Raw genomic sequence first — 26,054 nt, forward strand, 5'->3', positions numbered from 1 at the left:
TATTTTCTGAAACTTATCAAAATATCCTCTCTGTGTTGCTACTGTACGCTCCATTTTATATATATGACATACAGAATTCCACCAAAAGTTGTAATTTAATCTGTCATAATTTTTCCAATTATATGTAATCTGTTGAATGGCTACTCCAGTCAATATAAATAAAAGTTTGTTATTATTTGACGAAATTTGACTCTTTGCTCTCATTGCCATGTCAAATAAAATAGTATCATATGTCAAGGCCACCGGATTATCTAACATCCTATTTATTTGAAGCCAAATTGATTTCCAAAATAATAATATAAATGGACATAAAAGGTGATCTAATGTCCCAGCCTCAAGATGACAGTGCCAACATCTATTAGACTTAGAGCTATCTAATTTTTGTAAACGAACAGGGGTCCAAAAAGCTCTATGCAAAAGAAAGAACCATGTTTGTCTCATAGATGCAGATACTGTACATCTCATCCTCCAAAACCAAAGTCGTGGCCATTGAGATGCATTAATTTGATGCTTAATCTCAATACTCCAAATATCCCGAAGGCCAGTTTTTGTTTTTTTATTCACAAATCCAGATATTAATTTATACAACTGTACGGCTTGGTGACCTATGAAAGCCACCTGAAAGCATAAGAATTCCATACTATATTGATTATTAAGAGTTTTCCATTCAGGGAACCCCGCCTGAATGGCCTGCTTCAGTTGTAACCATCTATAACTTTGTGATTTGTTGAGACCAAATTTATGTTGCAATTGTGAAAACTCAAGCATCTTACCATTAGATATTAAATCTTCCAATGTACGTATTCCTGCCATCATCCAATGCTTCCAGATGATTTTAAAACCACCAATTTTGATCTTGGGGTTTAGCCAAATCGTTTGAGTTGTTGATTTGTTTATCGAAATAGGAGTTAGATTATTTACATATCTTAAGGTTTTCCATGTATCAACAAATATTCTATGATCTTTATATAACCTTGGCATTTTGATACTAAGAACATGACCAAGTCGCAAAGGAAACATGAGTCTCCATTCTAACCAGAACCAGTCTGGGATATTATCAATGGGCTCTGGGAGGACCCAGTACATACCTTGACGCAATATATAAGCCTGATGATACCTATAGAAATTAGGAAAATTTACCCCACCCTCCATAATTGGCTTTTGTAAAGACACTAAAGCAATTCTAGAAATTTTACCCAGCCAAATAAATTTTGTTAGAATACTATTCAACTTTTTATAGAAAGACCCCTGGAAGAAAACTGGTAACATTCCCATTTGGTAACAAACCACAGGTAAAATCATCATTTTAACAGTTTGTTCTCTCCCTCACCAAGATAAATGCAAAGGATTCCATTGCTCATACATTTCTGTCACCTTCTGTAATAAACGTTTTTCATTTATTTTCATTGTATCGTCCACTGTATTTTTGATCCAAATTCCTAAATATTTTAGACCATCTTCCTTCCACACAAATGAAAATGCATCAAATAAACCCTTTGTACAATGTACATTAAGTGGAAGAACTTCTGATTTATTCCAATTTATCTTATAACCTGAAAACTTTCCAAATTTCGCAATCAATTCAAGCAAACATGGAATGGTTGTTTCTGGATTTCTCAAATAAAGCAAGATATCATCCGCAAACGCAGATACTTTATATTCTCGATCTGAACGCAGAATACCTTGTATCTCCTTTACCTGTTGGATAGCTAATAACAAGGGTTCCAAAACAATATCAAAAAGCAAAGGAGATAAGGGACAACCTTGCCTAACCCCCCTCTGCAAATTAAAGCGTTCTGAAAAATTATTATTAATATATAACCTAGCAGCAGGGGAGCTATACAATGTTTATATTATTTGTATAAATCCTGAACCTATAACAAACCATTCCATTGCTTGATACATGAAGGTCCATTCTACTCAATCAAAGGCCTTCTCTGCATCCAAGGACATAGAGAAAGCCGGATCTTTCATGGATTTTGTTAAGTACAGCATATGGAACGCCAATCTACTATTATTAGAAGAATGTATTTGAGCAACGAATCCTGTTTGATGCATACCTATAATGAAAGGGAGAGCTTTAGCCAAGCGTAAAGCCAATGTCTTAGCTAAAAGTTTACCATCTACCATTTCTTTGTTCGTCACTACCATGTGAACGTTCTGGCGCGTTGGGATGCGGTATTCGGGGAGCGTGTTCTTGTGGCGGCCCTTCGGTGGCCCCAACCTTGATGGGTACTGCTTTGGTACATCCATTCTGTACTGGTCTGGAGGGACACTAAAGAAGGAGAAATTAGGTTCTTACCTAGTAATTTTCTTTTTTCTTTTTGACCCTCCAGACCAGCACAGACCCCACCCTGTTGTGTTATTTGGTGTTTTTTCTCGAAGAATATTGTTTTTGTCTTGGTTGTTGGGGAGTATACTAAGAGCAGCTGCATTTGGTTGATCTGGTTTAGCTGGCGAACTGTGGAGGCATATTGGGAAGGTTCTTGTTCTGATCAATATCCAACAATGTTTTCCTGGTCCAATCCAGACACTTACTTTGTATTCTCCATGTGAGCGTGGAGTTGGTATGTTTGCGTGTTTTTCAGCCTAGTTTGTTTCTGCTTGGCTATTCTTCAGACTGATTGTAGATGGGACTGCACAGCCCAGTTGTACTATTTCCAAAAGTTATTATGTCTCAGTCTCCACCTGCTGGCAGAGGAGCGTAAACCTATCCGTTCTGTGCCGGTCTGGAGGGACTAAAAGAGAGGAAATTAAAAGGTAAAATCCTAATTTCTCCATATGGAATATTCTCTCAGTCCTTCAAACGATAAAACAAGAAGAGAATCCTTTTTTTTTCATATTCTTTATTCATTTTATCATCTTACAACAAGTACACAATATTACATCATAAAAAATAAACACATCACTTGAATTTGGAAACTAAATTAGTTGATAAATAGGAGCATAGTACTTACAGGCTTTATTAAAAGCAAAAGGTAAATATAATGAGATATCTTCGAAGAAGAGAATCCTTGAAACTAAAAGCCAGTAGATTGAAAACAAACTGGAGAAAATGGTTTCTTTTTGTATTTTTTTTCCAAACAGCACCTAATTAAACTGTAGAATCTGTTGCTGGAGGATATGGTCAAGGCACCTACCAAAGCAGAATTCAACAGATTTTAGGACAAGTTCTGGAGAAAAAAAATCAGAAAAAAATGTAGCCAAATTGATTTGGGAAAGCCATCTCATATCCCTTGAAATGAGCTAAGAGGTCATGGATTTACTTTCTAGAATCTTCTGAGTGGCCCCTGTTGGAGATAGAATCTTGGCTCAGTAGACTGTAGTATGTCAGCATGTTTTTCCTTTTTGTAAATTGATGAATAACTTGTGTGCATTTCATTTATTACAGTTTAGTGATGCATTGACAAAGCTTAGCCGTACTATTTTTCTTTCTGATCCTTAGACTCTACACTAAATGACAAGGATGATGAAACTCTTCCTGCAGAGACTGGACAGAATCATCCCTTTTTCCGTCGGTCAGATTCTATGACATTCCTTGGTTGTATTCCACCAAACCCATTTGAAGTTCCTTTAGCAGAAGCTATCCCACTAGCAGACCAGCCACATCTGTTGCAGGTACTACAAGGAATTCATAAAGGAGTTAATATGCGGGGCTGTACTGTTTCTCTTTCCAAATGTTACAGATTTTTAAGTTAAATTATGTTTTTATTTTTCAGCCAAATGCTAGAAAAGAAGACTTGTTTGGTCGCCCCAGTCAAGGACTTTATTCATCATCTGCCAATACTGGGAAGTGCTTAGTAGAGGTCACTGTGGATAGAAATTGTCTTGAGGTAATGTTTCCAAGGCCACCTGTGCCATTTTGTTTTTATGTTCAGCAAATATAATTATTTAAGTTTATATGGCACAGTTTATAAGTAAAGGATCTCAATATGATTTAATACTTTTACTAATGTGAATTAGAATTTCCACTTCCATAGCATCCCTCCAGACTGGCACTTATGGATTATGCACTCCGACTAGTAGATGGAGACTGAGAACCACAGATTTCTTAGAACACCTTTAACTATGTTAGGCGGTCCCCAGAGAATCAATAGTTTGCAGTCTTCAGCAAATGACAGATGGGGTAAGCCTGTGCAGTCCCAGTTTGAAGCTGAAGTAATGAGGGTCTGTAATTTGTTTAATGTTTCAGGTTTTAGATTTTAAAAAAAATGAGTGTAAGCTCTGTCTCAGAGCTGCCTGTGTACGTCTGTTAACTTCACTGGGCCTGACATCCATGGGGACCTCTTCTGCCCCAAGGGTGCCACATCTGAGTGGCCAGATCTATTCTCCACATCCCCTTTGGAGATCCCTATTGAATGTACTTCGGCTGTACTCCTTTGCTTTGTTGCAGACAGCTTAGAGAGCCATGTGGTCTACCATTTGAAACAGAATGGAATTCACCGGATGCCCCTTTCCTTTCAGGGTGTCTCGAATGATAGTGCATGTCTATCCTATCCTAGACCATGATGGTAGTGTGGCCTTGAGAGACCTGCAAGATCATAGGATGAAGGTGCTATTGAAGCAAATTTTTGATGTTGCAGCCCTGGCTGGTACAGGCAGCTATCTGCAGGGGCTTGTCTGAATGAAGTGTTGATCAGTCAGTAGATGATTTGGTCTTAGTGAACCAGGAGGTGGTTCAGCTTGATATGGGTTCCTCTTTCCTTTAGGATGCCCTGTATGATCATCTTCGTGCTTCCTTCAAGTCTGTGGTGCTCAGTGTCACTGCTATAGCACTTTTGTGACTGTTTGGTTTGTTGATTGATGCAGCCTCTAAATCGAAGCTCAGCAAGTTTCCTTTTTGGGGTTCCCTGTTGTTCGAAGAGGAGATTAAAGTGTTTAAGAGCTTAGGAGAATAAATTGCTCAGGGTGAGGTTTCTTGGCTAGAGGCCACTTTACAGATTCCTGCAGGTATCAGCCTGGCATGAGTGATTCAGGTCTGCGTAGTAGGTTTTTTCAAGGAATACATTCCTTTCCTGGCAACCACCATGGGGTTGGGGGGGGGGGTTAAGACACACGTTTCATTGCCCAGCAGCCCAGTCATAGCTCCCAATGAAGGTATCGGTGCCCAGTCTCTAGTACCAGTAGATGTGAAAATGAGAGAATTTTACCAGAGGTAGACCCAGTTTACAGAGGATCAGTGAGTCCTTGAGGTAGTTTGGAATGGTTTTGTCTTGATTCTCCCATTCTCTGCCAGATCTTTCTAGAGTCTTCCTGCCAGAATTTATAAGGGATGAATCATGCATTCTGAGTTCCCAGTTTATGCATGGAGACTCTTCGTTCATTCATTGTGATGGTAAGGCCCAAGGGGTTTCTGATCACCTTGGATCTGACAGAGGCTTATTTACACATTCCTTTTTGACAGAGTCATCAGAGATTTTTTTGCTTTTGTAGTTTTGAGGCAGCATTATCAGTTCTGTTCACTCCTTTTTGGGGGTTTTCTTTGATGGTGTGCACATTCTCCAAGGTGATAGTAGTTGTGGTGACATTTTTGAGATAGGACAAAATTTTAGTCCATTCATACCTGGATGACTAGTAGTTTCAGATGCAATACTTTCAGGAGAGCAGCACGGCCAAGGTAGCTCAGATGTTACAAGAGTTGGGCTGGGTGGCAAAAGCAGCAGAGAGACATTTGGTACCTTCCCAGTTGCTAGAGTTCTTACATGACTGTCTGGAAAAGAGTCTGGCCCTTGGCTTCCCTGAAGGTACAGGTGGGGGCTCTGGCTTGTTTCCGAGGCTTGGTCAAGGGGAAGCCTTTGGCATCTCATCCAGACATGGTTCATTTTTTCTAGGAACTGTGTTGTCTTCATCCTCCAGTTCAGCATTCTACCTCTCCTTGGAATCTCAATCTAGTTTTGGAGCTATTAGTATCTTTACCATTTGAGCCTTTGTCAGTGTGTTTGTTGAAGGATCATTCCTCGAAGACATTGTTCTTGGTGGCTATTTCTTCCATGAGGTGGAATTTGGAGTTGCAGGCACTTTCATGTAAAGAACATTTTCTGATCTCTTTTTTAAAGAGAAGGTGGTCATGCAGTCAGCAGCTGCCTTCTTCCACAAGGTGGTCTTGGACGTTCAGAGAACATTTCAATTTATTTGCGAAGAACTTGGAATTTTCATAGTTTGCACAGGTGCTTCAGGCATTGTCAAAGTTATGATTGCAAGATGGATTAAGTAAGTAGTTGCTTCTACCTATGTTCTCAAAGGGTAGTTGGCTCCACTTCAACCTAAGACTCACTCTAACGGGGGCATGCAGCTTCTTGAGCAGAGAACATCTGTAAAGCACCATGAGGTCCTCCTTGCAATCCTTTATGTGACATTTCTGGTTGGATGTACCATCTCATCAGGATGCAGTCTTTGGGGCCAGGGAGTTGGAAACAGGGCTACAGGGGGATACTCTCTTAATGGTCACTGCTTTGCTACTTCCTCTCTGTGCCAGTCTGGAGGAGCACTATGGAAGGGGAAATTAGATCTTACTTGCTAATTTACTTTAATTTGTCCCTCTAGAGTAGGGTTGCCAGATTATACATTCGTAAAATCCGGACCCCTAGACCAGCCCACAGGCCCGCCCATCTACCCCGTTACACCCCAGTCCTGCCCCTAATCCCGCCCTAGCCCCACCCCCTCTGCTTGCTCTGGTCGGGCAGGAGGGCATCTGCGCATGCGTAGGCCTCTTGCCCGTCATAATTTCAGGGGAAGTGCCAGATTTTGAAAAGCCGTCCGGACCCCTGGACATGTCCTCAAAAGGAGGACATGTCCAGGGAAATCCAGATGTCTGGTAACCCTGCTCTAGACCGGTACAGAGCCCTCCCATATTTCAGAGTCAAAAGTTTTTCCAGTGTCTGTTGCATTTGTTGTTACTGGTATTGGTTTTGGTTTTGTTAGTTTATAAGAAAAGGCAGCAGTGCAGTTTAGGATAGTGCTGCCCGATTCACGATTCAAATCGATTCACTGATTCACTTTGGGTGAATTGATTCGAATCAATTTAAAAACAAAAAAAATTGGCCTCGATTTGGTGACTGACCCTCCCCCCCTCACCTCCTAAAGCAGGAGCAGCAGTGCTGCCTCTTGCTGGCTGGCCGCTGCTGCTCCTGCTTTAGAGAGCGAGGGGGAAGGGTTATTCAGGAAGTGCTGCGGTGTCAAGCTTCCCCCCTGGCCTCATGCACATCCATTTACCTAATTCTAGCAGCGGAGCAGCCTGCAGAGAGGATCACTGGTGCTAGCAATCTTTGCAGGCTGCCATGGGCCTCCGGAGCTGTTATTTCCTCTGCCGCAGTCATACCTCTGATGTCAGAGAAGGGGCGGGACCACAGCAGAGGGAAGACAGCTCCGGAGGCCAGTGGCAGTCTGCAAAGATCGCTAACACCAGCGATGCTCTCTGCAGGCTGCTCCGCTGCTGGAATTAGGAAAATGGAAGAGCATGAGGCCAGGGGGGAACACGCAGGCCTTCGGGGTGTGTGTGTGTGCAGGCCTTCGGGGAGGGGTACAGTCTTTCAAGGGGGGAGACAGGCCTTAAGGGATGGTGGTGCTGGCCTTCAGGGGGGTGTAGGCCTTCATGGGGAACAGGCCTTCGGGAGAGGGAGTCCCCGGTGTAGAAGTACATAGAGGGAGGGAGGGAAGGGGCTTCAAAGAATCATATATATTCCGTACTGGGGGAAGAAATAATGGGTCTAAAAACAGAGGAGAGGGAGAGAGATGGTGGACAGTGGGATTTAGGAAGGGAAGGAACAGAAAGGGAAAGAAGTTGGACACAAGAGATGGTGTGGAAGGGGGCATAGAGATACTGGATAGGAGGGTAGTTGGGAAGAGAAAGAGAGAGATGGTGGACCCTGGGGTGGTGGGTAAGGAGGGAGAAATGCTGGATGAAAAGATAGTTGAGAAAAGGTGGATCTGGGGATGGAGACGAAAAAAAGGAAAGATGCCAGATCTCCGGGGAAGGGAAACGGAAGGGGAGGACAGAGATGGAAGATAGATGGTTAGCACCGAGAAAGAAGAAAACGACAAATGGGCAGGAGACCCTGGCAAGCGAGTTATCAGAAGATGACCAGAGCCTGGGACCAACATGATTTGCATAATGACCAGACAACAAAAGGTAGAAAAAATAATTTTATTTTCTATTTTGTGATGTCAGATTTGAAATGTGTATCCTGCCAAAGGTGGTGTTAGACCGCGAATGTGAGCTAGGATTTAACAGAGAGAGAAAAAGTCTTTTTTTGTTTATTTCATTTACACCACAGCGCCAGTGTGGTTAGGAGAGGGCAAAGGGGCTGAAGAGGCTATAAAATAAAATAAACACCCAATTGGACAGGAAAATCGAATTGAATAGAAAAATCGATTCAATAGGCTGAATCTAATTTTATTTTCCTGAATCGGGCAGCACTAGGTCAAGGGGCTACATTCTCATAGCCAAAGGCTTTAGCTCTGAGAGGGAACATGATAGTCTAGTGGTTATGTTCTGTTTTGCTATTTGATTACCGACTCTCTGGATACTGCATAGAATAGTTATAGGTGCCGTTTTCATAAGAATATAAGAATAGTCATCCTGGGTCAGAGCAATGGTCCATCTAGCCCAGTATCCTGTTTCTACAGTGGCCAATCCAGATCACAAATACCTGGCAGAAACCCAAATAGTAGTAACATTCTGGAGTCCCAAAGAGCATCAATCTCAAAGATATCAAGGTGTTCTAAGAAAGCACAGTTACTTACCGTAACAGTTGTTATTCAGGGTCAGCAGGCAGATATTCTCAACAGTGGGTGACATCACCGACGGAGCCCCGCAGCGGATAGCCTCGCAAGCAGACTTGCTTGAAGATCTTTGTAAGAGCTTACGAGTGCTGCACTGCGCATGCATGCGCTCCTTCCCGCCCGAGTGAGGGCGTGCGCCTCCTGTGAGGTACCTCAGTTCAGGTAGATAGCTAAGGAGCCAACCAGGGGAGGAGGGTGGGTTGTGAGAATATCTACCTGCTGTCCCTGGATAACAACTGTTACGGTAAGTAACTGTGCTTTATCCCAGGACAAGCAGGCAGCATATTCTCAACAGTGGGTGACCTCCAAGCTAAGCATAATGGGATGGAGGGAGAGTTGGCAAGTTATGAGAAAAGATTTTGTAAAACAGACTGGCCAAAATGGCCATCCCTTCTGGAGAAAGTATCCAGACAGTAATGAAAGGTGAATGTAGGAACTGAGGACCAAGTGGCAGCCTTGCAGATTTCCTCAATAGGAGTTGATCTGAGGAAAGCTACCGACACTGCCATTGCTCTAACTCTGTGGCCCATGACTCGACCCTGCAGAGGGAGACCAGCATGAGCATAGCAGAAAGAGATGCAAGCAGCCATCCAGTTGGATATGGTTCGCTTCGAGACAGGATGCCCCAACTTATTTGGATCGAAGGAGATGAAAAGTTGTGGGGCTGTTCTATGAGGTTGAGTGCGTTGCAAGTAGAAAGTCAAGGCACGTTTACAGTCCAAAGTATGGAGCGCCACTTCTCCAGGGTGAGAATGAGGCTTTGGAAAAAATACTGGAAGAACAATAGATTGATTGATGTGAAATTCTGAAACAACTTTAGGCAAGAATTTTGGATAAGTAAGGAGGACCACCTTGTCATGGTGGAAAACTGTGAAAGGTGGATCCACAACCAAAGCTTGTAACTCACTGACTCTTCGAGCAGACGTGAAGGCAATCAGGAAAACTACTTTCCAAGTAAGGAACTTGAGATGAGCCTTATCAATTGGTTCATATGGAGGCTTCATCATTTGAGCCAGGACAACATTGAGATTCCAGACCACTATAGGTGGTTTGAGCGGTGGATGAACATTAAAAAATCCTTTCATAAAGCGGGAAACCACAGGGTGTGCAGACAGAGGTTTCCCATCAAGAGGCTGATGAAAAGCAGCAATTGCACTGAGATGGAGTCAGATAGATGTAGACTGGAGCCCAGATTGTGTTAAGTGAAGTAAATAATCCAAAACAGAAGCCAAGTAGGTAGACATTGGCTCCATATGGCGAGTGGAACACCAAGCAGAAAATTTAGTCCATTTCTGGCCGTAACACTGCCTAGTGGACGGCTTTCTGGAAGCTACCAAAATATCCTGTACAGACTGAGAAAACTGTAGAGAGTCTGTTAGGTTGAAAGGTACCAAGCTGTTAAGTGTAGAGACTGCAGGTTGGGATGTAGCAAGGTCCCTTGACTCTGAGTAAGCAGAGAGGGAAAAACTGGTAGAAGTAGAGGCTCCCTGGTGCTGAGTTGAAGTAGAAGGGAGTAGCATGGTTGTCTGGGCCACCGAGGAGCTATCAGAATCATGGTGGCATGTTCTGTCTTGAGTTTGACAAGAGTCTTGAGAATCAGAGGGAATGAAGGGAAGGCGTAGAGAAACTGACCTGTCCAATCCAGTAAGAAAGCATCTGCCTTGAGACGCTGGGGAGAGTATATTCGGTAGCAGAATTGAGGCAGCTTGTTGTTGAGGGGAGAGGCAAAGAGATCTATTTGAGGAGTCCCCCATCAAGCAAACACCCGACGTAGAGGCGAGGAATTGAGTATCCATTCGTGTGGTTGCAGAAGACTCAATTTGTCCGCCAGACAGTTGTGCTGACCTTGAATGTAGACAGCTCTGAGAAAGATGTTGTGATGGATTGCCCAATCCTACAGCTTCAGAGCTTCTTGCCAAAGGGAGTGAGATTCCGTACCTCCCTGTTTGTTGACATAGTACATGGCGACTTGGTTGTCCGTCCAGACAAGGACTACCTTGTCGTGAAGAAGGTGTTGAAAAGCTTTGAGAGCATTGAAAATCGCTCTGAGTTCCAACAGATTGATGTGACAAAGACGGTCCGCAGGAGACCAATGACCTTGGGTACGCAGCCCGTTGAGATGGGCTTCCCATGCGTAGGTTGACGAGTCTGTTGTGAGAACCTTCTGATGAGGGAGAGTGTGGAACAGCAAACCTCTGGAAAGATTGGAAGAGAGCACCTACCAGTGGAGAGACTGCTTCAACAAAGGAGTTAACTGTAATGTGTTGAGAAAGTGGGTCGGTAGCTTGTTGCCACTGAGATGCCAGGGTCCACTGAGGTATGAGAAGGTGAAGTCTGGCAAAAGGTGTCGCGTGAACTGTAGAAGCCATGTGACCAAGCAGAACCATCATTTGTCTTACTGAAATTGATGTGAGATGAGACACTTGATGGCAAGGCGAATGAGGGTATCCCGACGTGGTGGAGGTAGAAACGCTCTGAGTTGGACAGTGTCCAGAGTGGCCCCAGTGAACTGAAGAGACTGAGATGGGGTCAACTGGGATTTTGGAAAGTTGACTTCGAACCCCAGACATTGGAGGAACATAATAGTCTGTTGAGTCGCTGCAATAACCCCTTGTTGAGAGGGGGCTTTGAGCCAGTCGTCCAGGTACGGAAAAACTTGAAGACCCTGGGTACGGAGGGCTGCAGACACTGCCACCACCAGACACTTCGTGAAGACTCTAGGGGATGAGGTGAGTCCGAAAGAAAGAACTCTGTATTGGAGATGAAGATTCCTTACCCGGAATCGTAGATATTTGCGAGAGGCTGGATGAATCAGGATATGAGTGTAAGGCTCTTTGAGATCCAGAGAGCAGAGCCAATCTCCCTGAGTCATCAGGGAATATAAAGTTGGCAAAGAAAGCATTTGAAACTTCTCTTTGACTAGAAATTTGTTGAGGGCTCTGAGGTCCAGAATGGGTCGCAAATCCCCCGTCTTCTTTGGAACTAGAAAATAACTAGAATAAAAGCCCATGTCCCGTTGGTGCAGAGGAACCTCCTCGACAGCTCGAAGGCGAAGAAGAGCCTGAGCTTCCTGAAGAAGAAGGGGAAGTTGTGACGAATTGGAAGGACACTCTCTTGGAGGGCGATCTGGAGGCACCTGAAGAAAGTGAAATGAGTATCCCTCCCGAAGGAAGGTGAGAACCCAGAGATCTGAGGTGATCATCTCCCACTGGTGATAAAAATGGTGAAGACGACCTCCTTTGGGCAGAAGAGAAGTCTGATGAAGGGAAGTTGGCATGCTCAGACTGGGAATGTCAAAAAGACTGAGCAGGTTTAGCCGCAGCACGAGTCTGAGTTTTCTGCTGTCGTTGTTGCTGTGGAGGCCTTCTAGACGGAGGCCTGGAGAAAGCTGGTGTCATTTTTTGGTGGTTGCTTGTATGGGCGAGTAGGAGGAGTCTTAGGCTTCTGCCGAATCAAGGAAGCAAAAGAACGCTCATGTTCAGAGAGACGCTTTGTAGCAGTTTCAATAGCATCATCAAAGAGTTCATTCCCCTGGCAAGGCAAGTTCGCTAGACGGTCCTGCAAATTGGGATTCATATCAACAATGCAGAGCCAGGCGAGACGGCGCATGGCTACTGCAAAGGCAGAAACTCTAGAAGAAAGCTCAAAGGCATCGTATGTGGCTTGTAGCATGAAGAGTCGAAGTTGAGACAGAGTTCTGATGATCTTTTTAAATTCCGTAAGACTTTGTTCCTCAAGAGCCGGGTAGAACTTAGGCATAAATTTGAGGAAATAGTTAAAATAAGCAGTGAAAGCGTAGTTGTAATTGAGAATTCTGTTAGCCATCATGGAATTCTGATATAGCCTATGGCCAAACTTGTCCATGGTACGGCCCTCCCTGCCTGGAGGGACCGCAGCGTAGAGCTTAGATGGTTGCGCTTTCTTTAAAGAAGATTCCACAACCAAGGACTGGTGGGACAATTGAGATTTCTCAAAGCCTTTGCAAGGTACTGTGCGATACCTGGATTCCAGCTTGGATGGAATGGCTGTAATGGAATAAGGAGTTTCCATATTCCTGAAGAAAGTTTGCTTTAATACTGGAGTCATAGGAAGCCTCAAGGTCTCCTTGGGTGGATGAGGCAACTCCATGTCGGCCAAGTATTCAGGAGTGTACTTGGAATCAGAGTGGAGATCCAGCTGAAGAGCTTTCCCCATGTCAAAGACAAACTTGGCAAAAGAGGCAGACTTCGAGGTCGAGGCACTTTCAGGAGAAAGAGTGCGAGACTTAGGAATTACCGAATAGGAAGGAGAAGCCTCTCTGGAATGCTGAGAAGGAGGTTCAGAATCCAGTCGCATAGTGATTGAAGAAGCTCCACTACCCGCAACAGGAGGAGTTAGAGAGTGCTTGCGCTTGAAAAACCTCGATGGTGAAGTTCCCGGGGTTCGAGGAACAGAGTGGGTCGAGGCAGGAGGAGAAGGCCCCCTCGGAGACAGTCTCGATGGAGGAGTCTTTGACCTCGATGGACTGCGAGGAGAAGCAGCCGGTGTAATAGCCTTGCGAAACTTATGTTTAGATTTATTAGAAGTCTCGGTAGTCTTTGATAAACGAGGCATAGAAGACTCAATATCTGGAGGAGGAGAGGGTTTCTGCTGTAGAAAAGTCTCCTGACTGAGCTTGGAAGCGAGATGCTTCGATCGAGGTTGAGGAGATTGTGTCCAAGGAGTAGGCGAAGAGTCACTGGATGAGAAATGGCGAGACTTCCGAGGCTTGCCTCAAGGTGCTTCCACAGGGGTCTCAGACTGCTGCTCAGGCTGGCTCGTAGGAAGCAGGGTGGAGGACGGGAGGAGTTGAGCCATGACCGAGGAAATATGAGTGGTCAGAATGGCTTTCAAAATGTCTTCGAACCTAGGCACCGAGACAAAGGGATCAGGTCTCGAAGGTGCAGCAGTGCGTTCCAATGAGGCGACCTCAAGGATGAGTATTCCCTATGCTTGGAGGCACACTTGGCTGGAGGTCTGGAAGAGGCTGGTAGGACCGCAGATACGGGCTGGGATGCCTGGGGCTCTGGAGGCTTCTTAGGAATAGTACCTAAAGGAGAGACAGGAGACTTACCCACCGAGGAAGACTTCTGAGGAACTGCGGGCAAGGCCTTCAAGACCGGAGGTGTTGAGGTCGAGGCCTTGGTGGAGGCAGATGCGGGCGTAGAGGTCGAGGTCTTGGAAGTCGAGGCCATCCCCGAAGCCGAGGTTGAGACCCTCTCAGCAGATTGTTCCATAGTGCCAAATAGTTGAAGAAGCTTGGCACGTCGTCTGCGAAGGGCTTGAGGTTGAAGGGTAGCACAGCGCGAACAGGCATCGGGGCAATGTTCAGGACCCCAGGCAAGCAATATACCTACTATGAAGGTTGGTTATTGAAATGGCCTAGCCGCCCTGGCTATACTTTTTGAACCCGGTAAGAGGCTGGGACATAGAAAAAATAAAGGCCGCGTAACGAACGAGGCATGCGGCCAGTCCTAGGCCAAAAGGCCGCTGGCCGGAAGAAAGTCAAAAAATAAAAGTTTAAAAAAAAAAAAAAAACGAAAAAGAGACAATAAGAAAACGCGAGCACAGCGACTAACAAAAATAAGAAAGCCGTGGTGAGAGAAGGCAACGAAGGCTGCAGAGCTGAAGTGAAGAGGACTTCTCGGCTCCGTGGAAAACTTTGAACTGAGGTACCGCACAGGAGACACCCGCCCTCACTTGGGTGGGAAGGCACTCGCACATGCGCAGTGCAGCACTCGTAAGCTCTTACAAAAATCTTCAAGCAAGTCTGCTTGCGAGGCTGTCCGTTGCGGGGCTACGTCGGTGACATCACCCACTGTTGAGAATATGCTGCCTGCTTGTCCTGGAATAAGTCTGTGATTCTCAGTCTCCAACTGCTAATCAGAGTGGATAAACCATCTGTGCTTGTCTGGGGGGGGGGATCTAAAGAAAAGCAAATTAACTGGTGAGACTTAATTTTCCCTTAATGCACTATAACACAAGATATTATTGCTTGATAAGTGCAAAACTAATGTAGCTACGACTGGGAGCCGTTCCCCGCTTGCTAGTTGCAGGTGCAGCATTAAAATGTCCATTACCATGTACTAATCTTGTTGCAGTTGGTGCACAGGCATTTAGTGCCTCCACATTAATATCTCATTTGTCAGCATGTGGTATGTGCAATGCGTTAACTGCAGGGTGCTGGCAGTGCCCTTCCCGCCCAAGCCCCACCTTATTATGCTCCCTAACAGAAAATACCAGTCATATGCAACTTCATGCTAATACTGCAAACTGTTAGTGCAATCAAGCATTAGATGTTACTACACTAACTCACTTAAGTGAGCTGGCTAACCCAATCATTTTAGTTAATGTATTCATATAATGTAATTGACTACCCAATCCTATTTAATATCTTCATACGAGATCTGTCTCAGGGACTTTGAGGTAAAATTGCATTATTTGCCGCTGATGCTAAATTATGCAACATAGTGGGCGGAGGTACCGTACCTGACACTATGACACAAGACATACTTTTACTGGAGCACTGGTCTACTATTTGGCAGCTGAATTTTAATCAAATCAAAAATAAGCCCCTCACATTCAATAACGTCAAAATAATATAATATTAAATATGAAAAAGCAAAAAAGTATAAATGTCAGAAATAGATTTATAAACAATTTACAAAAACTTTATTCATTTCAGAAATATTATAATATGAAAAGTATCATTAACTTAATAAGACTATTATAAAATCAGTATAAAGATATATAAAAGACTCAAGCCCCACTAGCAAAAATTGTAAGCTTCATGATCATGAATGAAAAAGGGATCCCAATAGCAATTTTAATGCCAAGAAGTGTAAAGTTATGCACCTTGGTAGCAGAAACCCATGCAGGACCTACACTCTGAATTGTGAGACCTTAGCTAGAACTGTCGCAGAACAGGACCTGGGAGTAATCATTAGTGAAGATATGAAGACAGCCAATTAAGTGGAGAAAGCCTCATCCAAGGCTAGACAAATGCTGGGTTGCATCCGGTGAAGTTTTGTCAGCCGTAAGCCCGAAGTGGTAATGCCGCTGTACAGATCGATGGTGAGACATCTGGAATACTGTGTTTAATTTTTGAGGCCACATTATCAGAAGGATGTGCTGAGAATAGAATCGGTTCAACGGTTGGCCACCAAGATGGTCTCAGGACTCAAGGATGTCCCATATAAAGAACGGTTAGGTAAGTTGCAGCTATACTCTCTCAAGGAACGCAGAGAGAAGGGTGACATGATAGAGACGTTCAAATATGTTACTGGCTGTATTGAGGTGGAAGAAGACATCTTTTTCCTTATAGAACCTATGGCGACAAGAGGGCATCCGCTAAAAATCAGGGGCGGGAGATTTCATGGTGACACTAGGAAGTACTTCTTCACCGAAAGGGTAGTTGACTGTTGGAATGATCTTCCACTTCAGGTAGTTGAGGCCAATAACGTGACTGACTTTAAGAACAAATGGGATCAACATGTGGGTTCACTTCAAAGAAGAACTTAGGGGGGAGGGTTATTTGAGTGGGCAGACTTGTTGGGCCGAAGGCCCTTTTATGCCGTCATATTCTATGTTTCTATAGAAACTTTCAATAAACAATTCATGCAGTAAGATGGTGAGACTTCTCTGTTTTAACATTTGTGGTATCTTTGCATTATGTATTATATTGTATGTGTTCTTTTGTTAACCACTTGGAATAGTAGATTGTACAGTCTAGAAATTTTTAAATACAATTTGGAAAATTCATTATTCAATAAATACCCTTAGTGGACAGATCTATCAGTATGGTCTTAGTTTCAGTCTATATGAAAGCTTCCAAAATGTGTGGAGAAAAGAGAGCATGTGATACTTAGTAAATTGTAGAGACATCATATAAATTTCCTGGCAAAGTAACATAGAAACATAGAAAAGACGGCAGAAAAGGGCTATAGCCCACCAAGTCTGCCCATTCCAAATTCCCGCCCCTCTGTTTTTACTCCCTTAGAGATCCCATGTGAACATCCCATTGTCTCTTAAAATCTGACATGCTCTTGGCCTCAATCACCTGCAGTGGGAGTTTGTTCCAATGATCCACTACTCTTTCAGTGAAGAAGTATTTTCTGTAGTCGCTATGGAACTTCCCTCCCCTGATTTTTAACGGATGCCCCCTGGTGGTCGAGGATCCCTTGAGGTAGAAGATATCTTCTTCCGACTCGATACGGCCCGTGATATACTTAAATGTTTCAATCATGTCTCCCCTCTCTCTTCGTTCCTCAAGTGAGTACAGCCGTAGTTTATTCAGTCTTTCTTCATACGTGAGATCCCTGAGCCCCAAGACCATCTTAGTGGCCATACGTTGAACCGACTCGATTCTCAGCACATCTTTCCGGTAGTGTGGTCTCCAGAATTGAACACAGTATTCCAGATGAGGCCTCACCATGGACCTGTACAGCGGCATCACTACTTCAGGTCTCCTGCTGACAAAACCTCTACGGATACAACCCATCACTTGCCTTGCCTTGGAGGAAGCCTTCTCCACTTGATTAGCAACCTTCATGTCATTACTAATGATCACCCCTAGATCACGTTCCGTCGTGGTCTTGGCCAAGGTCTCACCATTTAGTATGTAAGTTCTGTGCGGGTTTCTCTTTCCCAGGTGCATTACCTTGCACTTTTTAGCATTGAAGCCTAGCTGCCATGTTGCTGACCACCGTTCTAGCAGCAGTAGATCGTGCGTCATATTATCAGGCAAGGTGTTTTTACCTACTATGTTGCAAAGTTTGGCGTCGTCGGTGAACAGTGATACCCTTCCTCTAAGTCCTTGGGTCATATCTCTTATGAATAAGTTGAATAGAATCGGGCCCAAGACCGACTCCTGCGGCACTCCACTGATCACGCCTGACGTTTTGGATGGGGTACCATTTACCACCACCCTCTGAAGTCTACCACTCAGCCAATCCTCAACCCATGTAGTTAGAGTGTCCCCTAATCCTATCGACTTCAGCTTGTTCAATAACCTTCGGTGTGGGACGCTATCAAAAGCTTTACTGAAGTCTAAATATACTACATCCAGTGACTCTCCGGCATCAAGTTGTCTAGTAACCCAGTCAAAAAAGCTGATTAGGTTAGATTGGCAGGATCTGCCCTGGGTGAATCCGTGCTGGTGGGGATCACGTAGGTTTTCCTCGTCTAGGATTGTGTCAATATTTTGTTTGATCAGTGTTTCCATGAGCTTGCATACTATAGACGTGAGACTCACCGGTCTGTAGTTTGCCGTCTCTGTCCTTTTTGTGGAGTGGGATAACGTTGGCGGTTTTCCAGTCCAAGGGGACTCTTCCTGTGCGTAGGGAAAGATTGAAAAGAACAGATAGTGGTTCTGCCAGGACTTCTCTCAATTCCCTGAGCACTCTGGGATGTAGGTTGTCCGGTCCCATGGCTTTGTTTACTTTGAGTCTTGATAGTTCGTAATAGACGCTACTGGGCGTAAACTCGAAGTCATGAAACGGGTCCTTATGGCTATCTCCCATCTGAATCTGTAGACCAGCTCCCGGCGCTTCACGGGTGAAGACTGAGCAGAAGTATTCGTTTAGTAATTCTGCCTTGGCAGAATCTGATTCTACAAGATTACCGTCCAATTTCTTCAGGCGTTCTATCCCATCTTTGTTCCTTTTCCTGTGACTAATATAGCTGAAGAAGGATTTATCCCCTTTCTTAATGTTCCGTGCTAGATCTTCTTCCATTCTGAGTTTGGCCTCCCTGACTGCTATTTTGACAGCTTTTGACCTGTCCAGATAGTCTTTTTCCGCCTCTTGTTTTCCTAAATGTTTGTAGGTGATAAATGCTTCTTTTTTCTTTTTAACGAGGTCCGAAATTTCTGCACTGAACCATTGGGGTCTTTTGTTCCTCCTGCGCTTACTTACTGTTCTTATGTGGCGGTTTGTTGCTTCATGTAGGGTGGACTTCAGAGTCAACCACATATCCTCCACATTGTTAGGTTGTGCTTGTTTTTGTAACTCCTGATGGACAAAACTTCCCATGCGGTCGAAGTCTGTGCCTCTAAAGTTGAGAACCCTCGTTGCTGTGTTTGACCTTGAGAAACCTTTCTTGAGGTTAAGCCATACCATATTATAGTCACTGGAGGCCAGTGTATCTCCAACTGAGACATCCGTGACGCTGTCTCCGTTGGTGAGTACCAAGTCTAGTATCGTCTGGTCCCTAGTGGGCTCCAGTACCATTTGCTTGAGTCGTGCACCCTTTATGGAGATCAAAATTATTTTGCTGCCACACGTAGTCGCGGAGAGTGTGTTCCAATCTGCATCGGGCATATTGAAGTCTCCTAACAGCACTGTGTCTCCCCGTAGAGTGATGTTCTCTATGTCTTCGATTAGTTCTATGTCTTTGTCTTCCTGTTTTCTTGGAGGTCTGTATAATACCCCAAGGTATAGGCATTTTTCATTTCCTCTGGCCAGATTCACCCAGAGGGATTCCCCAGTGTATCTAATATCTGTAATTCTGGTAGTTTTGATGTTATCCTTAGTGTATAGTGCTACCCCTCCCCCTAACTTGCCCTCTCTGTCACGACGTAGTAGGTTGTAGCCTGGTATAACCATATCCCACCCATGCGAGTCCGTGAACCAGGTTTCTGATATTGCTACCACGTCTAGGTCAGCGTTTATTATCTCAGTCTCTAATTCTAGAATTTTATTGCCCAAGCTGTGTGCATTGACGTACATAGCCCTCCATATCTGTGAAGAGATTCCCTTTTGGGTTAGAGTGATTCCTAAATTTTTATTGCTAATTCCCTTTAAATTATCGTGGATAGCGTGGGTACTTACCTTTGACTTAGAAGTGTGGGTGTGACTCGCTTCCTCAGGGTGGTTTCTTACTGCTCTGGGATATAAGTATGTACCCTCCCCCAACATACCTAGTTTAAAGCCCTGCGGAGTAGGTGGGCCAGGCGATATCCGAATACATTCTTACCTCTCCTGGTTAGGTGGAGTCCGTCTGGTCCCTGTAGTCCCTGGAGTGTCTCACCGTGGTCTAGGAATCCAAAGTTCATTTCTTTGCACCATTTGCGGAGCCAGTCGTTAGTCCGTTGGATTAGCTCTTCTCTAGCTCTGCCTTTGTTTCTTACTGGGAGGATCGATGAGAACACTACTTGTGCTCCTATCTGCTTCAGCTTCTTACCCAGTGCTCCAAAGTCGTTGGGAATGGTCTCCGTGGTACTCCTGGCAGTGTCGTTTGTGCCTACATGGATGAGAAACATTGGAAAATGATCAGTGGGCTTTATAAGCTTGTCTAGGCTGGTGGTGACATCCCGGATCCTGGCTCCGGGGAGACTGCAAATTGGGCCTGCAGATTGGTCCCTCGGTGCCCCTTAGCATGGAGTCTCCAATGACCACCACTCTTCGTTCCTTCCGGGGGGATGATCCGTGAGCCCTGGATGTGAGGTTTTGTGCTGGGTATTCTCCTGAGCCCCTTCCGTTATTTCCTCGGTGTTTCCATCTTGTAAAATCTGAAATCTGTTTCTGAGAGTGAGTTGTGGGGTTGTTGAAGAGTTATCCTGTTGGAGGGAAAAAGAAGAGGAAGAGAGTGAGAATGAGGTGGATTTTCTTTGCTTGCCCGTAGAGGAGGTTACCAGTTGCCAGGGGCCGGCATCTCTAATCATCTCTTGTACTCCAATCATTGATTTTAGGGCTGGAGGTTTGGGTGTGTCAAGGATGGACCTGTCGTGGGTTCGCTCCGTGATGTGTGACAGTTCCAGGATGGCATCATCGATGAAGGCCTCGTCATCCCTGATACTCCTCAGTCGCTTAACCTCCTCCCTGAGGTTCAGCAGTTCCTGCAAGATGTCCTCGTCTATGTTTCCCTGTCCCAGCTCCTCTGTCTGTGTAGAGACTGTAGCGAACACTGGGAGGGGGAGGGGGATAGTCTCGGTCTGCACAGAGACCTCTGCCCTCTGATCCGTGTCACTCTCTTCTTTCTGAGTACAGACCTTGGCCATCCCCTGGGTCCCTCCGGACGCTGGGGTGTTGATCTTGATAGTAGCCTTGGTGCTCCGTGTCCTCCCTGCCATTTCCGAGAGATTTATTTCTGTAGAGAGAAGGATAGAGATATTAGAGGGTTTGTAAGGATTTAAAGATTAGAGAGTCTGAGGGGTTCAAGGGAAGGGAAGATTAACTGACTCTGATTGAGAGTGAGTAAGAAAGTGTATGGGTGTAAGAAGAAATTTAAAGGAGAGAGTGTGTCTGATAGAGTATGATAGAGTATGGGAATGTAGAGTGTATATTATGTCTTGTATAAGGCCCTTCTCAAGGCCCTTCGCAAAGGCGCTCTCGCTAAGGCGAGTGCCGAACGGCTGCGCGCCGTTGGCCCGCCTCCTTTTATGGAGGGGCCCGGCGCCTGCTGCTGATGCGGTGGGGGTGGGCGGAGTTACTCTCGCCGATACCCCGAAGCTGTTTGCCGCTCGCCTCGCCTGCCTCGCTCTGTCCCTGCTTTCTTTGCCTTGCTGGGACTTTTCTCTGGCTTCTCAGCCCTCTCCCGACTCTCCCAGCAGTGTGGAACCGTCGGCTCACCTCCTTTTATGGAGGGGCCCGGCGCCTGCTGCTGATGCGGTGGGGGTGGGCGGAGTTACTCTCGCCACTACCACGAAGCTGTTTGCCGCTCACCTCGCCTGCCTCGCTCTGCCCCTGCTTTCTCTGCCTTGCTGGGACTTTTCTCTGGCTTCTCAGCCCTCAGTAGTACTTATGCTCCCTCTCCAGGACCTCCCCTGATCTATATGCGAGTGCTATCTCCACAAAACCATAACCTTTCTTGCATTCTGTTAGTAAATGTACTAAAATAAGAACATAAGAAGTTACCTCCGCTGAGGCAGACCAGAGGTCCATCTTGCCCAGCGGTCCGCTCCCGCGGCAGCCCATCAGGCTTATTGCCTGAACAGTGGTCCTGACTAATTTTATAACTTACCTCTACTCCTATCCCTATAACCTACCTCTACTCCTATCTGTACCCCTCAATCCCTTTGTCCTCCAGATACCTATCAAACCTTCTTTGAAGCCCTGTAGCGTACTCCTGCTTATCACATCCTCCGGTAGCGCGTTCCATGTATCCACCACCCTCTGGGTGAAAAAGAACTTTCTGGCGTTTGTTCTAAACCTTTCCCCTTTCAATTTCTCTGAGTGCCCCCTTGTACTTGTAGTTCCCCATAATTTGAAAAATCTGTCCCTGTCTACTTTTTCTATGCCCTTCATGATCTTGAAGGTTTCTATCATGTCTCCTCTAAGTCTCCGCTTTTCCAGGGAGAAAAGCCCCAGCTTTTTCAGTCTTTCAGTATATGAGAGGTCCTCCATACCCTTTATTAGCCTAGTTGCTCTTCTCTGGACTCTCTCAAGTACCGCCATGTCCTTCTTGAGGTACGGCGACCAGTACTGGACACAGTACTCCAGGTGCGGGCGCACCATTGCACAATACAATGGCAGGATGACTTCCTTCGTCCTGGTCGTGATACTCTTCTTAATGATACCCAACATTTTGTTTGCTTTCCTTGAGGCTGTGGCGCACTGCGCCGACGCCTTCAATGTTGTGTCTACAATCACTCCCAGGTCTCTTTCAAGGTTGCTCACCCCTAGTGGTGATCCCCCCCCCCCCCATTTTGTAAGTGAACATCGGGTTCTTTTTCCCTACATGCATGACCTTGCATTTCCCTATATTGAAGCTCATTTGCCACTTTTTGGCCCACTCTTCCAGCGTTGTCAGATCTTTTTGGAGATCTTCGCAGTCCTCCATGTTTTTGACCCTGCTGTATAGTTTGGTGTCATCCGCAAATTTAATGACCTCACATTTTGTTCCCGCCTTCAGGTTGTTAATGAATATATTGAACAGGAGCGGTCCCAGCACCGACCCCTGTGGAACTCCGCTCGTGACCCATTGCCAGTCTGAGTAATGGCCCTTTACTCCAACCCTCTGTTTCCTGTCCGTCAGCCAGTTTTTGATCCATCGGTGGACCTCCCCTTGCACCCCGTGGTTCTATAGCTTCCTTAGCAGTCTTTCGTGTGGCACCTTGTCGAAGGCTTTTTGGAAGTCAAGGTAAATGATGTCTATGGATTCCCCTTTATCCACCTGGCTGTTTACCCCTTCAAAGAAGTATAATAAGTTCGTGAGGCATGACCTGCCCTTGCAGAAACCATGCTGGCTCGACTTTAGCTGCCCATTGTTTTCGATGTGTTCCCAGATGCTGTCTTTAATCAGCGCTTCCATCATCTTTTTCGGGACCGAGGTCAAGCTCACCGGCCTGTAGTTTCCTGGGTCTCCCCTTTAGCCTTTCTTGAAGATGGGCGTGACATTTGCTATTTTCCAGTCCTCCGGAATCTCTCCAGTTTTTAAGGATAGGTTGCATATTTGTCGAAGTGGCTCAGCTATTTCGTTCCTTAGTTCCTTGAGTACCCTTGGGTGAATGCCGTCCGGACCTGGCGATTTGTCAAATGATATCTGATTTTCAATTTCACAAAATTTCATATTTGGTTTTCCAAATATATTTGTAGGATAGAACTAATAACCTTTTCAGTTAACATTTTTAAAACATAAGCTTTTGAATCTAAGGTGGTTCTTTCTGCTAACCTTTGTGTCCTGATTGGATTCCTGAAAAGTGAGTCTCATCTAGAAAGATTTGCTTTTCAAGCGTAGAAGAATTAATTGTGAGTAGAGAGGTTTCCGGTTGAATTGAGAAATTTCCAGTAGAGTTTGCAGTGATGCAATTGGCAATGATGAGAGAAATGACAGTTTTGGGCATTTGTTTGGATTCATCACTTTCAATGGGAAAACAAATCCTCAGAGTTGTTCAGGGAGGGTACATACAGTTGCACATCCTAAATCCCCCAGAAGCAGCCTGGAACCCTCCTGAACTGCGGCAGTTGAGCCGTTCGCCTGCTCCTGCCTTTTGCCTGCTCGCACCGCAACTGACACCTCCAGGGCTCCCAGGCTACCTCTCTTCCTCCGGGGCTTGGCGTGTGAGTGAGCTCTGCCCTCCCAGTAACAGCCGGGAACACTCCTGAACTGCGGCAGTTGAGCTGTTCACCTGCTCCTGCCTTTTGCCTACTCCCACCGATACCGGCGAATCGCACCACAACCGACTCATCCGGTACCAGCAGAGTAACTTTTAACTTTTACAGTTACTACTCCAGCCGATACAAGCTGAACAAACCCTTCGGGCAACCTGATTAGTACTCGCATGGTTATTCATTGCATGGTTAATTCATTGCATGGTTACTCTTTACATGGTCATTCTATTACCTACTGTATCCAAGTCTAACCTTCCTACTCTCTGAAAATCTCCATCATTGCAGGATGGCTTCCCTTCACAATCACTTAACCCCATTCCTCATGTTCTACTGGAACTATAGCAAATACTGGTTAACTGAGGCCCTTCACGCCTCACAGATTCCAATCCTCACAATACCTCACATCTTAAACCTAGACCCCCTTTAGGCCAACCCAACGATTCTTTCTTAACTACTCTGATCATGGCCCGTTCCAAATCCCAGTCATCCCCCCCCCTCAAACAAAACAAAGAAACCTCGCAGCATAAAACACCAATTGTTAAAGAAAATCTCCCTCCCCTCCCCTATTAACACCACTCCGCATAAAAAAGTACAAGGTTTCTACTTAAACATCCGATCTATCAGGAACAAAACCGAGCTGGTTAAAGATTGGCTATCAGAGACTAAACCCAACTTTGTCCTCTTAACTGAAACATGGTTGACCTCTGACACCGATATCTTAATTTGTGAATGTCTCCCACCCGGATTTAAAATCACATCACTACCCAGATCCTGGGGAAGAGGAGGAGGATTAGCCATCATAGTAAGAGATCCTTTCAAGACCACTATCCTAGCCTCGAAAACCTCCTCAGACCTCGAAATTCTCTCTTGCAAACTCCAATCTGATCAACTAGAAGATATCCTAATTCTCACCCTATTCTACATTCCCCCAAGAAATGGCCCACTGCTAAAGACAACTTCTCAGAATTCCTCCTCACCAATTCAATTACAGGTCCCTACAATCTTCTGATCGGGGATCTCAACATCCACCTAGATCAGATTGAACAGAATGACACAAAAGACCTACTATCCCTCATCTCCTCTCTAGACTTTTTCACTCCGACTCCGGTAAAAACCCACCACAAAGATCATCATCTAGATCTAGTAACCTTTTCCTCCAAAGAACAATATCATCCCAAGATTCTTTGGGAACAACTGGCAAACAAGACGCCAACAACCCTATCCTAAGACAGCAAAAAGGCCTAAAAAGGTGATATCCTCAAGAGGCTTTATCAACCCAGTGGAATTCTGGTCCCTCTATGACATTACTTCCAACCCTGACCCTGACTCCTTTACTGTAGATGATTGGACAAACGATAGCACACAGATCCTAAATGCAATGACCCCCTTGAAAACAAAGAAAATGAGAAACAAAACTCTGGATGGCTGGTTTGATGCCGAACTTGGAGCAGTAAAACGGGAACTTCGAAAATTGGAAAGACTTTGGCTTAAATCCAATGACAACAAAGACAGATCCAACTGGAGAACAAAACTAAAAGACTACAAACATCTGATAACCACCAAACGCACTAACTTCTACGCCCAAAAAATCAGATCCCCTAACCCCGATATCAAAAACCTATTCAAAATAGTCAACCACCTCTACGATACTCAATCCCTTACCCGTCCTTCCTCAGACACACCCCCACCGGCCAATGACCTGGCCTCGTTCTTCAACAACAAAATCTGCAATCTCAGAGCCACCCTACCTATTTCCTCCAACAACCATCTGAACTATCTGGACATTCAGTCCCATGACGACGAAATCAGGGCTGATTTTTACTGGAACAACTTCACCACCCCCACCTGGCAACAAATCTGCAAATTCTACTCAAAATACACCAAATCCCACTGCAAACTAGATAGCTGTCCACCAAATGTAATGCAAGCTGCCCCAATCTATTTCAAAATCAAATTATATACTTGGCTCTCCTCCCAACTACAATTAGGCTCATTCCCTGTGGACCTAGGCCAGATTCTGATTACGCCTATCGTCAAAAATCCCAAAGATCCCATCTCCCTCATATCCAATTACAGACCCATTGCGAACATACCCTTCTTTACAAAGTTGATGGAAGGTCTGGTCAACCAAGATTTAACAACCTACTTGGACAAATTCAACATCCTAAACGACAACCAGTCAGGTTTTTGCCCTGGACACAACAC

General features: G+C 45.0%; 1 protein-coding gene across 8 annotated transcripts in view; it reads left to right on the forward strand.

Moving 5' to 3' along the window:
- UBR5 (ubiquitin protein ligase E3 component n-recognin 5) overlaps positions 1-26,054 on the forward strand; it is a 1,080,924-nt gene that overhangs the window by 773,751 nt on the left and 281,119 nt on the right. For all 8 annotated transcript variants that reach the window (XM_033933084.1, XM_033933089.1, XM_033933086.1 and 5 more), the window contains 2 exons: positions 3,446-3,618; positions 3,720-3,833. In XM_033933084.1, coding sequence (XP_033788975.1) covers positions 3,446-3,618; positions 3,720-3,833 — 287 coding nt within the window. The remainder of the gene's footprint in view (positions 1-3,445; positions 3,619-3,719; positions 3,834-26,054) is intronic.

The sequence above is a fragment of the Geotrypetes seraphini genome, chromosome 2, assembly GCF_902459505.1.
Source record: "Geotrypetes seraphini chromosome 2, aGeoSer1.1, whole genome shotgun sequence".
NCBI classification, from domain to species: domain Eukaryota; kingdom Metazoa; phylum Chordata; class Amphibia; order Gymnophiona; family Dermophiidae; genus Geotrypetes; species Geotrypetes seraphini.